General features: G+C 37.4%; 1 protein-coding gene across 5 annotated transcripts in view; it reads left to right on the top strand.

Annotated features, from left to right (window-relative positions):
* C11H12orf42 (chromosome 11 C12orf42 homolog) overlaps positions 1–24,568 on the top strand; it is a 193,170-nt gene that overhangs the window by 55,586 nt on the left and 113,016 nt on the right. Inside the window, exon 1 of one of the 5 annotated variants that reach the window (XM_065524723.2) lies at positions 14,179–14,264. The exons of the other annotated variants lie outside the window; for them this stretch is intronic. Within the exon in view, the coding sequence (XP_065380795.1) occupies positions 14,259–14,264 (6 nt within the window). The 5' untranslated portion in view covers positions 14,179–14,258. Of the gene's footprint in view, positions 1–14,178; positions 14,265–24,568 lie in introns of those variants that run through there. 5 annotated transcript variants of the gene reach the window in all.

Genomic DNA, 24,568 nt, shown 5'->3' with positions numbered 1-24,568 from the left:
GGCTAAGGTGGTAGGATCCCCTGAACCCGGGAGCAGAAGGCCAGCCTCGGGAACATAGACAGACCTGTCTCTGTGAAAAATAAAAAAGAGCTGGGCATGTTGGTACACATTTGTGGTCTCAACTACTTGGGAGGCTGAGGTGGGAGCATTGCTTGAGCCTAGGAGGTTGAGGCTGTAGTGAGCTATGATTGTGCTTCTGTGCTCCAGCCTGGGCAACAGAGTGAGACCCTGTCTCAAATAAATAAACAAACAAATAAATAAATAAAATGAAAGAGAAGAAAAAGAAAATAGAAAACGTTGTCTCCATTTGGCAAAAGGTATTTAAAATAAAATGGAACCTGGAGGCATAGATAAATTTGAAGGTGTGCCCAAGACTACTTGTTGAGACCTCAACATTGTGGTGTCCCATAGCAGTTTGACACACCCAAAGTGACAATGATATAGAGAGAAGAAGAGGGATATGTCTTGAAAACAACTGTGGGTATAATTTTCAGCAAATGCATTTAAATGGAATCAGATGTATAAAAGGTCCAGGAAGTTCTTAAGTGAGTTGTATGAAAAAACCCTTATCAACCTGAAATTAAATAGTCTGAGATTGGTAAAATTCCAAAATGGCCTCTGGGCCCCCAACTTCCTATGGACTGAAAACAGGCTGAGAAAGTTACTCAGCTGCCAGTGCAATCTACTTTTATTTCAAGAAATCTAGGCTGTGATGAAAAAGGAATCACATCTCAAAGGACAGAGCCAAGATTCATGGTAGAACCAATGGGTAAAGCAAAAAACCGTGAAGAACAGCAGATTGGGAGCTACTCCTGGAGGGTAAAACTGGAGTCTAATTAAGGACACCTTCCTAGGGGAGACCATGGGGTTGACCCGGCCACATTTGCTCAGTAAAATTTTAGATTTGCTGTGGAACAATGCTGTGAATGCATCAAAAAATAACTGATGCACCGCCTATTATATATATATATTATATATATAATATATGTAATATATAATATATATAATACAAATAATATATAATATAATATATACTATATAAAAATATATAAATATATAAATATAATATATAATAATATATATTAATATATTCAATTATATATATTCTATATAATTGAGAATAATAATTCTCAAATTATTTGTCATGCAAGTATAATCTTGATATCAAAACCAATGAAAGAAAACATGAGACAAAAGTTATAGAACAATTTCATGAACACTGATAGAAAAAAACTGATCCAAAATATTAGTAAATAAATCCAGAACACTGAGTTTATCCCAGTAAAGCAAGAAGAGATTAATATTAGAAAATCAATTAGTGCATGATCTTGATATCAAAAATTAAAACGACAGTGCAGAAAAGGAAAATTATAGGCCAATTTCATTGATGGTCATTGATGCAAAAATCCTAAACACAAATCTAGTAAACCAAGTCTATTATGTTAAGTTTATCTTAGGGATGCAAGGGCAGATTAACATGAAGAAATCAATTCATTTACCACACTAATAGATTAAGGTAGAAATCTAAATCTAAGGTAAAAACCTAAACCTAAAATATTTAATCTAAATGCCTAATCAATATATACAATTAATTCCAGTTCATATAACAGCAAAGAATGGAAAATTCAATAATACAAGATACCATTTACAAAACCTAAAAAATTAAAAGATATAACTTTTATGCAAAAATTATAAAACCTTATATTAAGATACATTAAATAAAATTTAAAAAGTAGAAAAATAAAATATATTTATATTTGAAGACTTACCATTATAAAGATGGTCATTCTTCCCATTAATTTTAGAGTTTGTACATTTTCACTTGAGTGAATGCTTTTTTTCTTTCCAAATGGAACTAGAAAAAAATTCTAAAGTTTAGATGGCAGAACAGAAAGGCAGGAATGGCCAAGATCCTCCTGACGAAAAGTAAATTTGAGGGGGTGGGGAATTGCCTTATTAGATACCAAGAATTGTTATAAATATGTAGCAATTAAAAATGATTATAGAGAAATAGCCCAATGGAATGGAAGAGAGAGCCACAAATTTGGAAACCTGATGTCTCACAGAGCTGGTATTACACACCAAAACATATTATTGTCTTATTTTTTTCAGATGCTTAATAAGTGATTGTTATCATGTCTATTTTTAATTTTTTTTTATTTCAATATGTTTTTGGGGAACAGTTGGTGTTTGGTTACATGAATAAGTTCTTTAGTGGTGATTTCTGAGATTTTGGTGCATCCATCACACAAGTGGTATACACTATATTCTATGTGTAGTCTTTTATCATTTACCCCTCTCCCAACCTTCCCCCCGAATCCCCAAAGTCCATTGTATCATTTTTATGCCTTTGTGTCCTGATAGCTTAGCTCCCAATTATGATTGAGAACATACAATATTTGGTTTTTCCATTCCTGAGTTACTTCACTTAGAATAACAGTCTCCGATTCCATTCAGGTTTCTGCAAATGCCATTATTTTTTCCTTTTTATGGCTGAGTAGTATTCCGTGTTGTCTGTCTGTCTGTCTGTCTGTCTATCTATCTATCTATCTATCTATCTATCTATCTATCTATCTATCTATATCACATTTTCTTTATCCACTTGTTGATTGATGGGCATTTGGGCTGGTTCCATATTTTGGCAATTGCAAATTGTGCTGCTATAAACATGTGTGTGCAAGTATCTTTTTCATATCATGACTTCTTTTCCTCTGGGTCAGTACCTAGTAGTGAGATTGCTGGATCAAATCGTACATCTATTTTTAGTTCTTTAAGGAATCTCCACACTGTGTAGTGTACTGCGGTTGTACTATTAGTAGTTTACATTCCCACCAACGGTGTAAAAGTGTTCTCTTTTTACCACATCCTCACCAACATCTATTTTTTTTTAAAATTTTTTGATTATGGCCATTCATGCAGGAGTGAGGTCGTATCACACTGTGATTTTGATCTACATTTCCCTGACAATTAGTGATGTTGAGCATTTTTCCATATGCTTGTTGGCCAATTGTATATCTTCCTCTGAGAATTGTCTGTTCTTGTCATTATCCCACATTTTGATGAGATTGTTTTTTCTTGCTGATTTATTTGAGTTCTTTGTATAGTCTGGATATTAGTCCTTTGTCAGATGTATGGATTGTGAAGATTTTCTCTCACTCTGAGGGTTGTCTCTTAACTCTGCTGATTATTTCTTTTGCTGTGCAGAAGCTTTTTAGTTTAAGCCTCATATATTTATCTTTGTTTTTGTTGCATTTGCTTTTGCGTTCTTGGTCATGAAGTCTTTGTCTAAGCCAGTGTCTAGAAGGGTTATTCCAATGTTGTCTTCTAGAATCTGTATGATTTCAGGTCTTAGATTTAAGTCTTTGACCCATCTTGAGTTGATTTTTGTATAAGGTGAGAGGTGAGGATCCAGTTTCATTCTTCTATATGTGACTTGCCAATTATCCCAGCACCATTTGTTGGATAGAGTGACCTTTCCCCACTTTATGTTTTTGTTTGCTTTGTCAAAGGTCAGTTGGCTGTATTTGGCTTTATCTTTGCGTTTTCTATTCTGTTCCATTGGTCTATGAACCTATTTTTATACCAGTCATGCTGTTTTTGTGACTATGGCCTTATAGTATAGTTTGAAGTTGGGTAATATGGTGCCTCCAGATTCATCCTTTTTGCTTAGTCTTGCTTTGTCTAGGCGAGCTCTTTTGTTTTCGGTTCCATACGAATTGTAAGATTGGTTTTTCTAGTTCTGTGAAGAATGATGGCAGTATTTTGATGTGAATTGCATTGAATTTGTGGTTGCTTTTGGCAGTATGGTCGTTTTCGCAATATTGATTCTATTCATCCATGAGCATGGGATGTGCTTCCATTTGTTTGTGTCATCTATGATTTTTTCAGCAGTGTTTTGTGTTTTCCTTATAGAGGTCTTTAACCTTCTTGGTTAGGTATATTCCTAAGCATTTTATTATTTTTTTGCAGCTATTGTAAAAGGGGTTGAGTTCTTGATTTGATTCTCAGCTTGGTCACTATTGGTGTATAGCAGAGCTACTGATTTGTGTACATGAATTTTGTATTCTAAAATTTTGCTGAATTCATTTACCAGTTTTAGCAGTTTTTTGGATGATTCTTTAGGGTTTTCTAGGTGTATGATTATATCATCAGCAAACAGCGACAGTTTGACTTCCTCTTTACCAGTTTGGATGCCCTTGATTTCTTTTTCTTGTCTGATTGCTCTGGCTAGGACTTCCAGTACTATGTTGAATAGAAGTGGTGAGTAGACATCCTTGTCTTGTTCCAATTCACAGGGGAAATGCTTTCAATTTTTCCTCATTCAGTATAATGTTAGCTGTGAGTTTGTCATAGATGGCTTTTGTTACCTTACCTTCTATCTTGATTTCATTATTGATCCAGTGATCATTCAGGATTAGGTTATTTAATTTCCATGCATTTGCATGACTTTGAGGGTTCCTTTTGGAGTGGATTTCCAATTTTATTCCACTGTGGTTTGAGAGAGTACTCTATATAATTTTGATTTTTTAAAATTTACTGAGACTTTTTTGTGCCCTATCACATGGTCTATCTTGGAGAATGTTCCATGTGCTGATGACCAGAATGTATATTCTGCAGTTGTTGCGTAGAATGTTCTGTAAATATCTGTTAAGTCCGTTTGTTCTAGGGTATAGTTTAAGTCCATTGTTTCTTTGTTGACTTTCTGTCTTGATGACTTGTTTAATGCTATCAGTGGAGTATTAAAGTCTCCCACTATTGCTGTGTTGCCATCTATCTCATTTCTTAGGCCTACTAGTAATTGTTTTATAAATTTAGGAACTCCAGTGTTATGTGCATGTATGTTTAGAATTGTCATGTTTTCCTGTTGGACTAGTCCTTTTATCATTGTATAATGTCCCTCTTTGTCTTTTTTAACTGTCGTTGCTTTAAAGTCTGTTTTGTCTGATATAAGAATAACCACTTCTGTTCACTTTTGGTGTCCATTTGCATGCAATATCTTTTTCAACCCCTTTACCTTAAGTTTATGTGAGTTCTTATGCTTTAGTTGAGTCTCTTGAAGACAGCAGAAACTTGGTTGATGAATTCTTATCCCTTATTCCATTCTGTATCTTTTAAGTGGAGCATTTAGGCTATTTACATTCAATGTAAGTATTGAGATGTGAGGTACTATTCTATTCATTATGCTCTTTGTTGCCTGAATACCTTATTTTTTAAAATTGTGTTATTGTTACATAGGTCCTGTGAGATTTATGCTTTAAGGAGGTTCTATTTTGGTGTATTTCAAGGATTTGTTTCAAGATTTGGAGTTCCTTTTAGCAGTTCTTGTAGTACTGGCTTGTTAGTGGCAAATTCTCTCAGCGTTTGTTTTTCCGGAAGACCGTATCTTTTTTTCATTTATGAAGCTTAGTTTCACTGGATACAAAATTCTTTGCTGATAATTGCTTTGTTTAAGGAGGCTAAAAATAGGACCCCAAACCCTTCTAGCTTGTAGGGTTTCTGCTGAGAAATATGCTGTTACTCTGATAGGTTTTTTTTTAAAATACCAAATCATATTAGAGAGCTGGCGTTACATGTAAATTGCTTAGAACTGTGACTGTCATGTAGTAAGCAGCGTATAATATTAGCTGCTATTGTTACTGTTATTAGTACTGTTACCATAACTGTAGATTGGTGATGAAACTATGGACTTACCTGTAAATGGTGCTATCCCATTGAAAAAAAGAAAGTTGGCTTTCACCTCTTGCCATATACAAAAACCAATTCAAGATTAATAAGAGACTTAAATAAAAATGACAAATCTCTAAAATTTTTAAAAGACAACATAGAAGAACATCTTCATGACCTTAAATGAGGGAAGATTTTCAAAAACAAGACCCAAAGAGTACTAACTATAAAGAAAGGTCTTGATAAGTATAGTACATAAAGAATGGATTCCATTCATTTAAGCATCATAAGGAAAACAAAATAATGGGAAAGCTCCAAATGGGAGAGAATATTTGCAATACATATAATCCAGAAGGAATATCTAGGGCACATAAATAACTCTTTATAAAAAAAGCAAACCACAATAGGAAAATGGGAAAGGACTTGCACAAGCATTTTACAGAATAACCTATGCTGATGGCCAGTCAGCATGTGAAGATACTCGTTCTCATTAGTGAATCAAGAAAATGCAAACTAAATTCAAAATGAGATAGCAGCAGTCACACCAAAAAACCCCCCAAAAGCCCAAAAAAAGTAAATGAAATGTTGGTGAGGACATGGAACAGTTAGAACCGGTACAAATTTGTACAACTAGTTGGAGAAACAATTTGATATTATATGGTATTGAGTTGAAAAAACTGTTTTTCCTCTGCTCTCACACCACAACAATCAACACAGATGAAACATGTGGGATTTTTCCCCACCAACAAACAAGCAATCAGTTATGCAGTGGACACCAGCTGGGTTTCCTCCAATTCAATACTGACATCATCTACCTGGAGATAGTGTCAGATCCCATAGGTTGAGGGGAAGAGAATGATAAGAAACAAACTCACATAGTGTCTACCCCTGAGAGACGGTATGGGAGATAAGCACAGATTGGCAAGAAGTACTCAGGAAGTATCAACATGATTGGTAACATTTTTTTTTAATACTTTGGATTGTGGGTTCATGTATGTTTATATTTATGGTTTATTACTTATGGATATCTACATATGTTCTTTTTCATAATCAAGTATTTTATATTTAAAATATCAAAAATATATTCAAGAAGTAGAAGAAATATCTCAAGGCATGTAACAAAGAAAGTGGTATAGCAATATTAATTTAAGGTAAAATAGATTTCAATGCAAAAGACAAAAAAGAAAGGGGGAAAATATGATATTGATAAAAGGATTAATTACTAAAGAAGGTATGATAGTCAACATAACTTATATGTGTGTGTGTATACATCAAAAACTTACAAAGAAGAAGAGAACTTGCTTATTTGTGCAAGTAATTATACAATCTTATACAGAGAAACTAATTCAAATTCTAGTTAAGTCTTTAACACACATCTTTCAGAAACAAATGAATCAATTAGACAAATATGAGTATGGCCACAGAAGATAGAACTAACACAATTTACAAGTACGTACTTACACATGTGACTGTGTGCAAATACAAATAGAAATGGAGAATAACATTATTTAAAAATATACTTGGAAAATTTTACCAAGTTAACTCACATACTACACAAAAAGGAAATTTTAATACATTTCAAAAAGTTGATATTATATAGGCCACATTGATGGCAGAATTATACAATAAATAATGTTTAAAATGCTTCTAATTTTACTTTAAATATTTATTTAGAAGTTACAAACTAAGAACTAAAAAACAACAGAAGAAAGCCCTTTATATGAACCTATGAAACCCACTAACCCCATGTGGAGCCCAGGGAAAAATGTAGACCTTTACATGTATTTTATTTAGAAACAACAAACAGTATAAAAATGAACTAAGCTTTCAACTTAAGAAGCTAGCAAATTAATAACAAATTTTGCATTAATAATTATAATTAGTAAAGATAAAATAAATTATTAAAATGGAAAACAAACGGTAAAGTTGATCCATAAAACCAAAAATGAGTTTTTGTAAAAAAACAATAAAATAAACCTTTGGCATACGTAACCCAAGAAAAGGAGACAAACGGCACAAGTAAAGAATTTTTATTTGACATTGGTGATAAGATACAGGTTTTAGAAACATTAACATGTTAAAAAAATGTACAACGTAAAATCTGGAAATAGGTAATTAAAATTTCAGTTTTACATTTCGAGGACTTAGCCTCACCCATCCAATTTGATATCATCTATAAAGTGTTTAGTCTCTTTCTCTTCCTACACCCTGAAGAAAATAAGCTTATGTCTGAACTCAACTCAACATGACTTCTTGCACGGCCTTTTTGTACCCTTTGTGGTATGTGCCAACCCTGCTCAGCTGGGTAACCTCAGTGGAGAAAAACACTGCCAAGCAGAGGTTTCAAATGAATGACTTCAACATTTGATTACAGATATATTTTGTTTGACCTGCAGCATATTTTTAATTTTTTGAATTATCGCTAATTGAAAAAAATAAAGAGATTTCACCTAAAAATTTATGTTTTTTGGCATGGCAAAAATCAGAATTGCCGAGGGTTAGAGGAGGCTTGTGCTCTTCCATTCACTATAGTCTTCAGTGGGGAGTGTGGAGTGAGAGTCTTGGGATTTAATCTCATCTCTGCCACCCACTAGCAGATTGTCTAAGAAAAGTTACCTAAACTCTAGAGTGCACTAATTTTCCTTATTTGCAATATGGAGGAAACATCAGGCTTAGAAGATCAATGAATATTGACTAAGATAATGAACATAAAAACATCTGGCAGAGTTCTGGGCCGCTGGTTGGGGGCTCATTCTGTATCAGTTTCCTCTTCTGCCTTTGTTGTTCTTCTCTACAACATAAAATTGCTGGCACCTGTCAGTCATAGATGAGCAATAAAATTATCTCGACGAAATATTCAGCAATAGTTAACATTCTCTGTCTAGGTGTTTGAAAAGATGAAACTTGTGCTGTTTGATTTCAGTTTATTCTAATATATATAAGTTACTAGACATGCACCTCCTTGCTGCCTGAAACTCAAGACTTCAGTTCACTCTTCCGTGTGGTAACTCTCTCCATTTGACTGTAATCTGCTTAGAGCACCTGCCGTTTACTACTTTGTTCTCAGAACGTGGGGCAAAGCCTAGTATCTAATAGGCATTAAATAAAATAAATATTTGTTGAATGAATGATTGAGAGAGAATGTATAATTTCCAAAGTTATCTCCCTTTTAAACAATTTGAAAAATTACATTTTTTTTACTCTTTAATACATATATTCTTTCATTCATTTACTCTTTTCTTTTTAAAAAGATCTATGTATGACACATGGAAAGCATGTAGTGCAGTGTCTGACACATAGAAAACAATGTATTATTTGTTAATTCAAGAGTTTTATTATCTACATTGTTCTGATCATAAAGCCCTGTGATTTGGTGATTTGTTAAAAAATAATAATGCAGTGTTTATCAGGATGGGAATAAAAGAGGCTGTGTCAGGATGTACAGGGAACTGGCAGAATGGAGTGCTGATATAGATTGCAGCAGGAAGGTGCAATGATAGAATAGGCTAAGGCCCCATTTGTTAGGTGGGAATGTCAATGATAAGGTTTTGCAAGGGAAGCCTCCTTGTCTTCAGTCTGCGAAGGTCTTAGATACCCAAACCAGCAACCTGTTGTTGACTTGCACATCTGTGCTGTCCAGTGCGTGCAAATGTCATTGTACACACAACTGTCATCCCTGCAAGACTGTGAGACCAAAAAGTAGATGTGAGATCATCAATCATATTGCTCCTTGCTTTTGTGAAGAACTAACAGCCGTGCATGCACACTGGTTATGGTTAGTTGCTGGCATTATCTCATTGTAAATATCTAGAGAAATGTAGGTATGTCAGATTTCATAATGTGGAATTTCATCATAAAAGTGATGCTATAAAATGTTAACACTGAGAGCAGGCAAGGGAAAGTTGTAAAAGTGGAGAAGAATTTACATGTGAAAATTTTGGTGGACATTTTGAAGGTTATGATGCAGATTTTTGACTTTATTTATTTTTTTTTTGAGATGGAGTCTCCCTCTGTCACTCAGGCTGGAGTGTAGTGGTGTGTTCATAACTCACTGTAACTTCAAACTCCTGGGCTCAAGTGACCCTCCCACTTCAGCCTCCTGACTAGCTGGGACTACAGGTGCACACCACCAAGCCTAGCTAATTTTTTAATTTTTTGTAGAGATGAGGTCTCACTATGTTGACCAGGCTGGTCTTGAATGCCTGGCTTCAATCTGTCTTTCAGCCTTGACTTCCCAAAGTGTTGGGATTACAGAGATGAGCCACCACGCTGGGGCCAGATTTTTGATTTCTAAGAGAAATTAATTTGTCTTTAATGATTGAGTTTTCTTTAAACTGGATTCACATTTCCCCTTTTCTCAAGAGAAGTTTCTGTCATTTGAGAACACATTTCTGGTTTTCACATTTGCTCACATTTGCTCATATGATGCCAGACCTGAGAGAGAAAGGATATTGTTCTGCACATCTTGAAGACAGGGCTTGCTTTCCATTTTCCCCCAACCCTCATCTCACCACTGCTGCTTTTGAGGACCCTCCTTTGGTGAGCTTCAGTCATTCGTACCCAACTCCATTAGGTGCTGCTCACTGCCTTGTAGGCTGCTGCTCCTGTGTGTCAGATCCACAGAGATGTCCGAGTTCAGAAATGAGTGCAAAAATACTCATGGAGGGAAGGAAGAGGTGAGAAATTTTTGGTTATGTGAAGAAGGCATTTCTTAAAATAGCCCAGTTTGAAATTGTTGCTTAGTTTTCCTTTTCCTTTTAATGATCAGTTTCAGTTTGAAGGTTTTATATCTACAGGAAAAAATACCTCAACCAGTTTTGCAAAATTTGGCCAAAAGGCTTGAGCTTGTATTAGTATTACCAGTGCCATTAAATCATGAGGTCATTTGGCAAAATGTAACTTTCCTTCCCCTTCTCTGTCCACTAGTCTAGGAAATAAACTTTCTAATAAGCTTGAGTTGGGGAAGGGTGCCTCAAACCTCATGGGCTATTTGGAAAATACAATACTTAGGAGTCCAACTAGGGAGGAAACAATATTTGCTTTTTGACAGAGTAAAATTGGTGCTTATCAATTAAAAATGATGCTGGCCATATGTAGTTAACTTTTTGCTATGTAAATGAAAAGTAGTTTATTTTTTAGTAATAATTATGACATGTGTTAATATTCCCACATTCAAACATAGCAGAAATACAGTAAGATTTCACCCATTATTAGCTTGAAGCAATTCTTGTGTACCCTGTGGTCACATGCAAACTTAATAGATGCTAAGTGTAAAAGAAAGGTTCCATGGTCAGAGGTTGAGAAATGATTGGTGAAGGAATTTAAACACTTTTTTTTTTCACTGTAGAACTTGGCCTAAACTACTGTACATTGCAGTTCTCCAAGAGGGGAGCCATGGTGTGGTGTTGTACCTCATTTGAAATGGAGTTAGGCCATTCTGGGTTTTAATCCTGTGCCACTCTTGACAAATCACATAACCTCTTTGAGTTCTGGTTCATCTGCAGAATGGGTCTAATAGCACATATCTCATGGGTTCGTAGTGGACATAAAACACTCAACAAGACTAGTTGCATAATAACAAATGTTAGTTTAAAATTTATGCCTCTATTTTCCTTTCTTGAAGTTAGGGGTCTATGGTGAAGTACCCACTTGTACCAGAGTAGGAGTTTGAAGAAACTGGTCCTGCCATTTCCTGACTGAGTGACCTTGGCAAGCCTCTTAACCAAGAGAATTGGGTTACCAATGTCTTCATTTTAAAAAACAAAACAAAACCTGCCATGTTTGATAGAGCATTTAAGAGAATCAAGTTAGTTTTAAAACTCTTATAGAAATTCTCAAACATCATGCCATTTTATTCACAAATTCTTCAGGATGCATTATTAGTTGGTAAGGCTATTTATATACATATCTAAATTTACATCTCTATGTTTCCATATATTGGCCGTGCTATTATTATGTCAAGCAAAATTAAGTCATTCATCAATGCAATTTAGTCCATATTTCTGTTTCCAAGATTGTCTCAAACATTTCACTTTTGCACTTGGTAAAATTGAGTCACAATCTGAACAAGCTGCACATTCTGCATATGTTGTTATGTGTCTTAAGTTCACATGTGTTTTATGACAATGGGTTCCTTCAACCCATACCACTCTTTTGTTAGAGAAAATAGGTAATTTCTTTGTAAATGTCCCTCCCATTTCCTGGATTTTGCTGTGTCTTTAACTTGTTCTTCTATTCCCTATCATTTTTCAAATGGGTAGTTAGATCCACAGATTCAATTAGATGCTGGTACAAGTGTTAGGAAATTGTGCTTCAGAGATGTTGCCGTATCCTTCTTGTTGCATCATATTATGAGGCACATAAAATTGATCTCTCCCCATTTTATATATCCTGAGGTTGATCAATGAGTTCAAATGGTGTCACTATGATGCTTTCCTTGTGAATTCCTCATTCATAATTCATTAATAATTGTGCTAGCTCCACTTTTGCATTTTATCATTCCTTCTGCAATTTATTAGGTACAGTATTTGTATAAAGAAGAACTTTTTTTTCATCAACTATTTGGTTACAATAAAACATAGGAAAGGAAGGTGAAAGAATTTCTCATGGTTTTATTATGTAGTGAATATTTATTGGGGGCCAGGAATCGTGCTAGGTGCTGGGACACAGCAGCAAATGTATCTATATCCTACTGCTGGGAAGCTATGGCCTGGGTAATACAGAGGAGTAAGTTAACAATTACTGCATAGTGTGGAATGTAAAGAAAGTTTATATTTCACTGGGAGTCCTGGGCTTCTGGTTGCTTTTTCTTTATGGTTTTAATCTATTTTGTATAGTGTATTAGTTTGCTTATGCTGCCATAAAAAATACCGCAGACTGGATGGCTTAAACAATAGACATTTATTTTCTTGCGGTTCTGGAGGCTGGAAGTCCAAGATCAAGGTGCTGGCAGGTTTGATTCCTTCTGAGGCCTCTGTCCTGCAGATGGCCACCTTCTTGCTGTGCCCTCACATGGTCATCCCTCTGTGTGCGTGTCTGTGTCCTAATCTCTTCATACGAGGATGCCAGGCATATTGGATTAGGACCCACCTGTACCACCTCATCTAACCTTAATTACCTCTTTAAAGACCCCTATCTCTAAATAGTCACAACCGGAAGTACTGGAGAGGACTTCAACATGTGAATTTGGGAGAGAGGCACAATTCAGCCCATAACATAGAGTAAGAGTATTACATATTTTCTCTCTCATTAGACAGCAAGCCTCTTTAGAGAGCAGAAACCTCCTATTGTATGTCATGAATTCTTCAGCACACCAAATAAAGTTCTAGAAAGTGTTTATTAATGTTACAGTAGGTAACAAGTCAGATATGAGCAGGGTAGGAGAGGGCCCCCCTAGCAGCTGCCAACCAGGAGTGTCAGCAAGCATCAAGCGATGGTCAGGCGGTTGTTGAACTGCCTCTCTAAAATAATAATAAGTCGCAGCTGGTGCCAGGGAAAAGCAGTCTTCCAATAGATAAAAACACCTAAGGCTGGTGATAAGCATCTTGTGGGTAAGATCTCAGGAGCTGGGTAAGTGGGGTTAAGCATGCTTACCAAGAGGCCAAATGGCCGAGCTTAACTGGTGTATGACCTTATAGGAACACTTGACTGGTAAGGGAAGAATGCCTCAAGTGAGCATGTGTACAACTCCAGTAAACACACTACACATGTGGACAGCCCACCCCAAGGGAATAATCAGGGGAGAAGTAATGCAACCCCAGAAGCATGCCAACATATAATACCCCAAGTTAAAGGTCAAACTGTGCACTCGATCTCTTAGGTTGCCTGCTTGACCTTCTTCCAAGTGTACTGTACTTCCTTTCATTCTTGCGCTAAAGTTTTTAAAAGAAACATTCACTCCTGCTCTAAAACCTGCCTCCTTCTCTCCTGCCTTATGCCCCTCAGTTAAATTCTTTCTCCTGAGGAGGCAAGAATTGAGGTTGCTGCAGACCTGTAGGGATTCACTGCCACTAGCATACTTTGGTGCTGTGTGACTTGGATACGTCTGCTGCTAATATTAAGAGGTTTCTAGAAAGTCAAATCATAATAGAAAATACTCATTAAAAGCTTGTGTGAATGACAGAATAATGATACAGTGATTATTTCTTAAGCACTTATTGTGGGCCAGGGTATGTCATGCATATGTGTATATTGTCTCATTTCATCTTCAAAATGACCCTCATAGTTGGCTTTCATTATTACTATCAGTACCATTTCCTCTTTTAAGTATGAGGAGCTCAAGAGGCCAAAGAGGTTAACTTGCCTGTGTTGCCATAACAAGTAAGTGCAGGATGCAGGATTTGAGCCCAGAGTCATGGTCTGACTGCAATATTTTGCCATCCATGACATATAGGAAAGTGTTTTATAAAGGGTAGATTTTTATAAAAGGTTAACTATTCATATGACTTTGTGGAGATAATATAAACTCTAGAGTCAAAATGGCCTCTATTTAATTTTCAACTCCATCACTTTTAGGTGTGATCATGATCTCCTAATGTCTCTGAGCCACATCTTCCCAATCTAGAATATGGAAATAATGATATCTCCCTGGATGAATGCCGGTGAGCATTTGGAAGATTATCTATGGAGAGTCTAGCATAATGTCTGAGAGATTATATTCTTGACAAATGTCAACTAGTATTATATTCTCCTCATAGTACCTTGATTTTTTTTTTATTATTATACTTTGTGTTCAGAACGTGCAGGTTTGTTACATAGGTATACACGTGCCATGGTGGTTTGCTGCACCTATCAACTCGTTGTCTACATTAAGTATTTCTCCTAATGCTATCCCTTCCCTATCTCCCCACCCCCACCAACAGGCCCCAGTTTGTGATATTCCCCTCCCTGTGTCCATGTGTTCTTATTGTTCAACTCTCACTTACGAGTGAGAACATGCGGAGTTTTGTTTTCTGTTCCTGTGTTAGTTTGATGAGAATAATGGTGTCCCTGCAAAGGACATGAACTCATCCTTTTTTATGGCTGCATATTATTCCATGGTGTATATGTGCCACATTTTCTTTATCCAGTCTATCATTGATGGGCATTTGGGTTGGTTCCAAGTCTTTGCTATTGTGAATAGTGCTGCAATAAACATATGTGTGCATGTGTCTTTATAGTAGAATGATTTATAATCCTTTAGGTATATACCCACTAATGGGATTGCTGGGTCAAATGATATTTCTGGTTCTAGATCCTTGAGGAATCACCACACTGTCTTCCACAATGGTTGAACTAATTTACACTCTCACCAACAGTGTAAAAGCATTCCTTTTTCTCCACATCCTCTCCAGCATCTGTTGTTTCTTGACTTTTTAATGATCGCCATTCTAACTGGTGTGAGATGATATCTCATTGTGGTTTTGATTTGCATTTCTCTAATGACCAGTGATGATGATGAGCTTTTCTTCATATGATTGTTGGCCTCATAGATGTCTTCTTTTGATAAGTGTCTGTTCATATCCTTTGCCCACTTTTTGATGGGATTGTTTGTGTTTTTCTTGTAAATTTGTTTAAGTTCCCTGTTCTGGATATTAGCCCTTTGTCAGATGGATAGATTGCAAAAATTTTCTCCCATTCTGTAGGTTGCCTGTTCACTCTGATGGTAGTTTCTTTTGCTGTGCAGAAGCTCTTTAGTTTAATTAGATCTCATTTGCTAATTTTGGCTTCTGTTGTCATTGCTTTTGGTGTTTTAGTCATGAAGTCTTTGCCCATGCCTATGTCCTGAATGTATTGCCTTGGTTATTTTTCTAGAGTTTTTATGGTTTTAGATCTTATGTTTAAGTCTTTAATCCATCTTGAGTTAATTTTTGTATAAGATGTAAGTAAGGGGTCCAGTTTCAGTTTTCTGCGTATGGCTAACCAGTTTTCCCAACACCATTTATTCAATAGGGAATCCTTTCCCTATTGCTTGTTTGTGTCAGGTTTGTCAAACATCAGATGGTTATAGATGTGTGGAATTATTTCTGAGGCCTCTGTTCTGTTCCATTGGTCTATATATCTGTTTTTGTACTAGGACCCTGCTGTTTTGGTTACTGTAGGCTTGTAGTATAGTTTGAAGTCAGGTGTCATGATGCCTCCAGCTTTGCTCTTTTTGCTTAGGGTTGTCTTGGCTATACGGGCTCCTTTTTGGTTCCATATGAAATTTAAAGTAGTTTTTTCTAATTCTGTGAAGAAAGTCAATGGTAGCTTGATGGGGATAGCATTAAATCGATAAATTACTTTGGGCAGTATGGCCATTTTCATGATATTGATTCTTCCTATCCATGAGCATGGAATGTTTTTCCATTTGTTTGTGTCCTTTCTTATTTCCTTGAGCCGTGGTTTGTAGTTCTCCTTGAAGAGGTCCTTCACATCCCTTGAAAGTTGTATTCCTAGGTATTTTATTCTCTTTGTAGCAGTTGTGAATAGGAGTTCACTCATGATTTGGCTCTCTGTTTGTCTATTATTGGTGTATAGGAATGCCTGTGATTTTTGTACATTGATTTTTGTATCCTGAGACTTTGCTGAAGTTGCTTATCAACTTAAGGAAATTTTGGGCTGAGACGATGGGGTTTTCTAAATATACAATCATGTTATCTGCAAACAGATTATATGACTTCCTCTCTTCCTATTTAAACACCCTTTTTTTTTCCTCTTGCCTGATTGCCTTGGCCAGAACTTCCAATACTATGTTGAATAGGAGTGGTGAGAGAGGGCATCCTTGTCTTGTGCCGGTTTTCAGAGGGAATGCTTCTAGCTTTTGCTCATTCAGTATGATATTGGCTGTGGGTTTGTCATAAATAGCTCTTATTATTTTGAGATAGGCTCCATCAATACCTAAAGTTTATTGAGAGTTTTTAGCATGGAGGGGTATTGAATTATATCAAAGGCCTTTTCTGCATCTATTGAAATAATCATGTGGTTTTTGTCACTGGTTCTGTTTATGTGATGGATTACGTTTATTGATTTGTGTATGTTGAACCAGCCTTGCATCCCAGGGATGAAGCTGACTTGATTATGGTGGATAACCTTTTAGATGTGCTGCTGGATTTGGTTTGCCAGTATTTTATTGAGGATTTTCGCATTAATGTTCATCAGGGATATTGACCTGAAATTTTCTTTTTTTGTTGTGTCTCTGCCAGGTTTTGGTATCAGGATGACATTGGCCTCATACAATGAGTTAGGGAGGAGTCCCTCTTTTTCTGTTGTTTGGAATAGTTTCAGAAGGAATGGTACCAGCTCATCTTTGTACCTCTAGTGGAATAAGGCTGTGAATCCATCTGGTCCTGGACTTTTTTTTGGTTTGTAGGCTATTAATTACTGCCTCAACTTCAGAACTTGTTATTGGTCTATTCAGGGATTCGACTTCTTCCTAATTTAGTTTGGGAGGGTGTATGTGTCCAGAAATTTATCCATTTCTTCTAGATTTTCTAGTTTATTTTTGTAGAGGTATTTATAGTATTCTCTGATGTAGTTTGTATTTCTGTGGAATCAGTGGTGATATCCCCTTTATCATTTTTTATTGTGTCTGTTTGATTCTTCTCTCTTTTCTTCTTTATTAGCCTAGATAGTGGTCTATTTATTTTGCTAATCTTTCAAAAAATCAGCTTCTGGATTCATGGATTTTTTGAAGGGTTTTTCGTGTCTCTCTCTCCTTCAGTTCTGCTCTGATCTTAGTTATTTCTTGCCTTCTGCTAGCTTTTGACTTTGTTTGCTCTTGCTTCTCTAGTTCTTTTAATTGTGATATTAGGGCGTTGATTTTAGATCTTTCCTGCTTTCTTATGTGTGCATTTAGTGCTATAAATTTCCCTCTAAACACTCCTTTAGCTCTGTCCCAGAGATTCTGGTATGTTATGTCTTTGTTCTCACTGATTTCAAAGAGTTTATTTATTTCTGCCTTAATTTTGTTATTTACCCAGTAGTCATTCAGGAGCAGTTTGTTCAGTTTCCATGTAGTTGTGCGGTTTTGAGTGAGTTTCTTAATCCTGAGTTCTAATTTGATTGCACTGTGGTCTGAGAGACTGTTCGTTATGATTTCCATTCTTTTGCATTTGCTGAGGAGTGTTTTACTTCCAATTATGTGATCAATTTTAGAATATGTATGATGAGGTGCTGAGGAGAATGTATATTCTGTTGATTTGGAGTGGAGAGTTCTGTGGATGTCTATTAGGTCTGCTTGGTCCAGAGCTGAGTTCAAGTCCTGAATATCCTTGTTAATTTTCTGTCTCATTGATCTGTTTAATATTGACAGTGGGGTGTTAAAGTCTCCCACTATTATTGTGTGGGAGTGTAAATCTCTTTGTAAGTCTCTAAGAACTTGCTTTATGAATCTGGGTGCTCCTGTATTGGGTGCATATATATATAAGATAGTTAGCTCTACTTGTTGCATTGATCCCATTACCATGATATAATGCCCGTCTTTTTTTTCTTTAATCTTTTTTGGTTTAATGTCTATTTTATCAGAGACTAGGATTGCAATCCCTGCTCTTTTTTTTGCTTTCCATTTGCTTGTTAAATATTCATCCCTTTATTTTGAGCCTATGTGTGTCTTTGCACGTGAGATGGGTTTCTGAATACAGCACACGGATGGGTCTTGACTCTTAATCCAATTTGCCAGTCTGTGTCTTTTAATTGGGGTATTTAGCCCATTTACATTTAAGGTTAATATTATGTGTGAATTTGATCCTGTAATTATGATGCTAACTGGTTATTTTGTCTGTTAGTTGATGCAGTTTATTCATAGTGTTGATGGTCTTTACAATTTGGTATGTTTTTGCAGTGGCTGGTACCGGTTTTTCCTTTCCATATTTAGTGCTTTCTTTAGGAGCTCTTGTAAGACAGGCCTGGTGGTAACAAAAATCTCTCAGCATTTTCTTGTCTGTAAAGGATTCCATTTCTCCTTCGCTTATGAAGCTTAGTTTGGCTGGATATAAAATTCTGGGTTGAAAATTCTTTTCTTTAAGAATGTTGAATAACTGCCACCACTCTCTTCTGGCTTATAGGGTTTCTGCTGAGAGATTTGCTGTTAGTCTGATGAACTTCCCTTTGTGGGTAACTTGACCTTTCTGGCTTCCCTTAACATTTTTTCCTTCATTTCAACCTTGGTGAGTCTGACAATTATGTGTCTTGGGGTTGCTCTTCTCAAGGAGTATCCATGTGGTGTTCTCTGTATTTCCTGAATTTGAATGTTGGCATGTCTTCCTAGGTTGGGGAAGTTCTTCTGGATAATATCCTGAAGAGTGTTTTCCAACTTGGTTCCATTCTCCCCGTCACTTTCAGGTATACCAATCAAACGTAGATTTGGTCTTTTCATATAGTCCCATATTTCTTGGAGGCTTTGTTTGTTCCTTTTCATTCTTTTTTCTCTAATCTTGTCTTCACACTTTATTTCATTAAGTCGATCTTCTATCTCTGATATTGTTTCTTCCACTTAATTCAGCTTTGATACTAGTATATGCTTCGCAAAGTTCTCATGCTGTTTTTCAGCTCCATCAGGTCATTTACATTTTTCTCTAAACTGGTTTTTCTAGTTAGCAATTCCTCTAACATTTTTTCAAGGTTCTTAGCTCCTTTCATTGGGTTAGAACATGCTTCTTTAGCTTGGAGGAATTTGTTATTATCCACCTTTTTCTGTCAGTTCGTCAAAGTCATTCTCCATCAAGTTTTTTTCCCTTGATGGTGAGGAGTTGTGATCCTTTGGAGGAGAAGAGATGTTCTGGTTTTTGGAATTTTCAGCCTTTTGAGGCTGGTTTTTCCTCATCTTCATGGATTTATCTACCTTTAATCTTTGATGCTGGTGACCTTCAGATGGGGTTTTTATGTGGACATCCTTTTTGTTGATGTTGATGCTATTCCTTTCTGCTTGTTACTTTTCCTTCTAACAGTGAGGCCCCCTCTGCTGCAGGTCTGCTGGAGTTTGCTGGAGGTCCACTCCAGACCCTGTTTGCTTGAGTATCACCAGCAGAGGCTGCAGAACAGCAAACATTGCTGTCTGTTCCTTCCTCTGGAAGCTTTGTCCCAGAAGGGCACCTGCCAGATGCCAGCTGGAGCTCTCCTGTATGCGGTGCCTATCGACCCCTGCTGGGAGGTGTCTCCCAGTCAGCAGGCACGGGGGGCAGGGACCCACTTGAGGAGGCAATCTGTCCCTTAGCATAGCTCAAGCGCTGTGCTGAGAGATCCGCTGCTCTCTTCAAAGCTGGCAGGCAGGAATGTTTAAGTTGGCTGAAGCTGCACCTAGAGTTGTCCCTTCCCCTAGGTGCTCTGTCCCAGGGAGATAGGAGTTTTATCTATAAGCCCCTGACTAGGGCTGCTGACTTTCTTTCAGAGATGCCCTGCCTAGAGAGGAGGAATCTAGAGAGGCAGTCTGGCTACAGTGGCTTTGCCGAGCTGTGGTGGACTCTGCCCACTTCGAACTTCCCAGTGGCTTTGTTTCCTAGTGGCTTTGTTTACACTGTGAGGGGAAACCCACCTATTCAAGCCTCAGTAATGGTGGACACCCCTCTCCCACTAAGCTTGAGTGTCCCAGGTTGACTTCAGACTTCTGTGCCCACAGCGAGAATTTCAAACCAGTGGATCTTGGCTTACTGGTCTCCATGGTGGGGGTGGGACTCAGTGAGCTAGATCACTTGGCTCCCTGACTTCAGCCCCCTTTCCAGGGGAGTGAATGATTCTGTCTCACTGGTGTTCTAGGCACCATTGGGGAATGAAACAACAAAAAAACTCCTGCAGCCAGCTCTGTGTCTGCCCAAATGGCTGCCCAGTTTGTACTTGAAACCCAGGGCCCTGGTAGTGTAGGTACCCAAGGGAATCTCCTGGTCTGTGGGTTGCAAAGACCATGGGAAAAGCATAGTATCTGGAATGCACTATTCCTCAAGGCACAGTCCCTTACAACTTCCCTTGGCTAGGGGAGGGAATTCCCTGACCCCTTGCACTTCCCAGGTGAGGCAATGCCCCACCCTGCTTTGGCTTGCCCTCCGTGGGCTGCACCCACTGTCTAACCAGTCTCAATGAGATGAGCTGGGTACCTCAGTTGGAAATGCAGAAATCACCCGCCTTCTGTATTGACCTTGCTGGAAGTTGCAGGCCGGAGCTGTTCCTATTCGGCCATCTTGCCAGCCACTCGGTATGTTTTTATACCCAGTGATTTTCTTATTAGCTGCTAGGAAATCATCACGAATGAATGAAGACAAAAGGATAGTAACAACATATTTTCCTTATTATAGCTGACCCCAGAGATACAGATTCAGTTTGTAGATTCATTAGCTCATCTCCACAGCATTTATTTTGTGCCCATGGCATGTGACAAATGGGAAGAGGCACCATGTGCAGGGGGATCTTAATCACATTGGAGCTTGTGCTCAAAAGGCTTCACTTCTGCATGGTGATTGGTGTAGATGCATTTCTAGTAAGTTAAGTTGCAATGTCCTCCATTCATTCATTTGCCAAAATGGCCCAAATATCATCCAATACACGAAACTATAAGAAAAATATAAACAGAAAAATAGCATCATGCATTTACTTTGAAATCCATCTTCAGGTAATAGAGCTAAATAAATTTTTATATTAAACAATAAAAAACTTATGTGATGGGTTATTTATAAATTTCAGTAGAACTACTCTGGAGTCAGATTCTCAACTTGTTATCTTTACAGGGGATGCCGAGAGCTTTGAGTTCATTTGGAATGTTAAATTGCCATAATTCTTTTTTTGAAACTCATTACATTTTAACTAGAGCCGTGCTCTTTCTGCTCAACTTGGGGGAAAAACATATTTTAAATATCTGTCAAGTCTGTCATCATTCCTCATAGAAATGTGACTAATTTTAAGCCTGAAAATGTTGATCTGCTCTGAGGAATGCTGCAAATGTCACCCAGTGAACATGCAATGGAATCACATGTACAAACAGTAGAGCATAAAATCTTCTCAGAAGTTTCCTGGTGCATTAATACTGAAAGACTTGATTTGAAAATTTCCCATTCAACTCTACTAAAGAGTAGGGGGTGGGGTGGGGAGAGAAAACCCACTTATCTTAAAGATTCATGATTCAAGCGCCTGATAGAATCTGCAGTTTCCATAGTGCTGGGCCCTAGATTTCCCTTTAATGTAATTAGGCCTCAAGATTTATGAATACAACAGGCCAGAACTTGATCCGTGTTCATTTTCAATTACTGCAGTGAAAGGGCTCTATCCAGATGTCTCTATTTACAGCATTCAGGCAGGCCAGACCAGGGGCCAAGGGGGGAGGGCCCACAAATTGTCACACTTGTTAATTCTTCACAGAGGATACTCAGCTGAGGTCCTGGCTTTGACCCTGTGACAAAGGGCTGGGGGCCCAGGGCAAGGGCATCAATGCTTCTAGGGACAACACGGTGACCCATGGGGGTCACTCCCTCTGCTTTGTAGGTATTTGTGTAATAATGGGGTCCATTCCTTATTTTTATTTCTGTTACAGTTCTGGGGGCACCGAAGGAAAAAAACTGGCTCCAATGTGGATGTGAAAGACAAACATATATAATGAGAGCATCAGGTGTCCCCTGGCAACAGTAACCACGATAAAATGCTACAGGGGAAATACACAGTATGCAGTGACCCACATAATCGGGCCTATTTTGGGAGCATTGTTTTATTTTTCTTTTGAAGGGTGTTGTGTCCTTTTTTTTTTTTTTTTTTTTTTAATGTTCCCAGGTTGCAATTTAATTTTGTTGGGATTATTGGAACACAAGTGTATTTTTTCTTGTTACAGTTACAGTCTTGCTTGTTTTGGAGCTGGTTTTCTACCACCAGATACCCACCTGCTAGGGCAGTCTAAAATATTCCATTTTATGTCCTTTATTTTTGCTTTAAAAAATTTCTATGCTTTCCAAGGCCATTCTACAGGTTTCTTAGACATGTGCTAAGTGTTTTCTTACACTGGGACATTTGCATTGAGGTATCATTTTAAAAGGAAAATCCCACACAAAAGGCTTAGAAATAAGAGCCCAGCAGGGGACTCAGAACCACTAATGAAATGTACGGCATCCAGTAAAAAGCCCCAAATCCTACTCCACACTTTTCCTCTGTGGCGTGTGTCTAGTCCATCATTTTATTTTCTCAACTCACAGGCCAGAGTCGTTACCTTGTGAAAAAGAATGAATTGGGATATTGCTTTTGTTGAACAATAATTGGCTGTTATATTAACGTGTGGCCCAGTAAAATGGAATTGTTGGCCAATTCTCTTCCATTTCAGAAGGTTGTTTCTTGAAAGTACTGCAAATCTCCTCCTTGATTAGCCCCTTTAAATCAATTTTGGGTTTTTCTTTTTTGAGTCATGACCTTTACAGGACTCAAATTCATTTCAGTGAATTTAAAGAGATTTGAATAGAACAAGGGATTGCTCAAAAATAGGGCTTTCAATCAGATTTATCCATTGTTGCTTTTCTGAACAACATCTCTCTTTTCTTTATTTAAGGAGCGATTTAATAATTCAATACTGAGTCTAATCAAGTTCAATACTTCATTATACATAAAGCTATCCCTCTGGCTCCACTGAATACATTTTAGATACAAATAATATAATTTCTGACCATCTTATTATTATTGTTATTATTAGGAACATGAATGTAACCAGGAATATAAGAGAGGCGAATAGGATTGAAATATTTTGCTATTAGTCATTCCTTCTGGAAAGTTGTTATCTTGACAATTTAGCAGTTAATTTGTATCTTTTGCACACACTCTTGTGCAGACATCAGATCTTTATTCCTCAGTTCTGAGAGGGAATTATAGCCCAACGGTATGTTTCATAACAGTTGTTTTAGAACAGTATAGTATTGAAACACTACTACTCTACTGGAATATTAGTTCTTTTTATGAGTTTTATTTAGTTCATTTGCTACTAGTTGATCATGCTGATATCTATTTATTTATTTATATTTATTGACAAGGTCTTGCTCTGTTGCCCAGACTGGAGTGCAGTGGTGAGATTATGGCTCACTGCAGCCTTAACCTCCCAGATTCAAATGATCCTCTCACTCAGCCTCCTGAGTATCTGGGACCACAGGCACACACCACTACACTCAGGTAATATTTTTTATTTTGTAGTGACAGGGTCTCCTGATGTTGCCCATGCTGGTCTCAAACTCCTGGGCTCAAGAGATCCTCCCACCTTGGCCTCCTAAAGTTGTGATTACAAGCGTGAGCCACTGCACCCAGCCTTAAAATATTCTTACATTTATATTTATTTGGTTTAACTTTTCTCTTTGCCTCCTTTCCTCTCTTCTACATTATCTTCTTCCCTTCTCTATTTTTTCTCCCTTCTCATTAGTCCCTGGGCCTCTTGTGTCTCTGTAGCAAGCTAGGCACTGTGAGACAGAAGTTGCAAAGATGAGTAAGACAGGCTTGTTGGTCCCCAGGACATCATTCCCAACCACACAATCTTCTCATATTGGTGCACTGTGATTACTTAAAGGTATTTTTGTTAGTAACTTGTACAATAAAGTACAAGATTTTGAAAATATTTTAAAAATGTGTAAGAATAGATTCACTGTCTTCTCACTTCATAATATGCTTTCTTGAGTGGGAAGAAATAGTGAAATTAATGCTGTTTTGCTGGGAATTATTCATAACCACAAATAATCCAATGGTCATGTTAATCTACAATGTGTATAGTGCAAAAGGAACATGCAGGCCTGGCGCCGTGACTCACGCCTGTAATCCCGGCACTTTGGGAGGCTGAGGTAGGCGGATCACGAGGTCAGGAAGTTGAGACCAGTCTGGCCAACATAGTGAAACCCTGTCTCTACTAAAAATACAAAAAAGTAACTGGGTGTGGTGGTGTGCGCCTGTAATCCAAGTTACTTGGGAGGCTTAGGGAGGAGAATCACGTGAACCAGGGAGGCAGAAGTTG

The sequence above is a fragment of the Macaca fascicularis genome, chromosome 11 (assembly GCF_037993035.2).
Source record: "Macaca fascicularis isolate 582-1 chromosome 11, T2T-MFA8v1.1".
Classification (NCBI taxonomy): Eukaryota; Metazoa; Chordata; class Mammalia; order Primates; family Cercopithecidae; genus Macaca; species Macaca fascicularis.
Note: the sequence above shows the minus strand (reverse complement) of the source record. Positions and strands in the feature narration are given on the sequence as shown.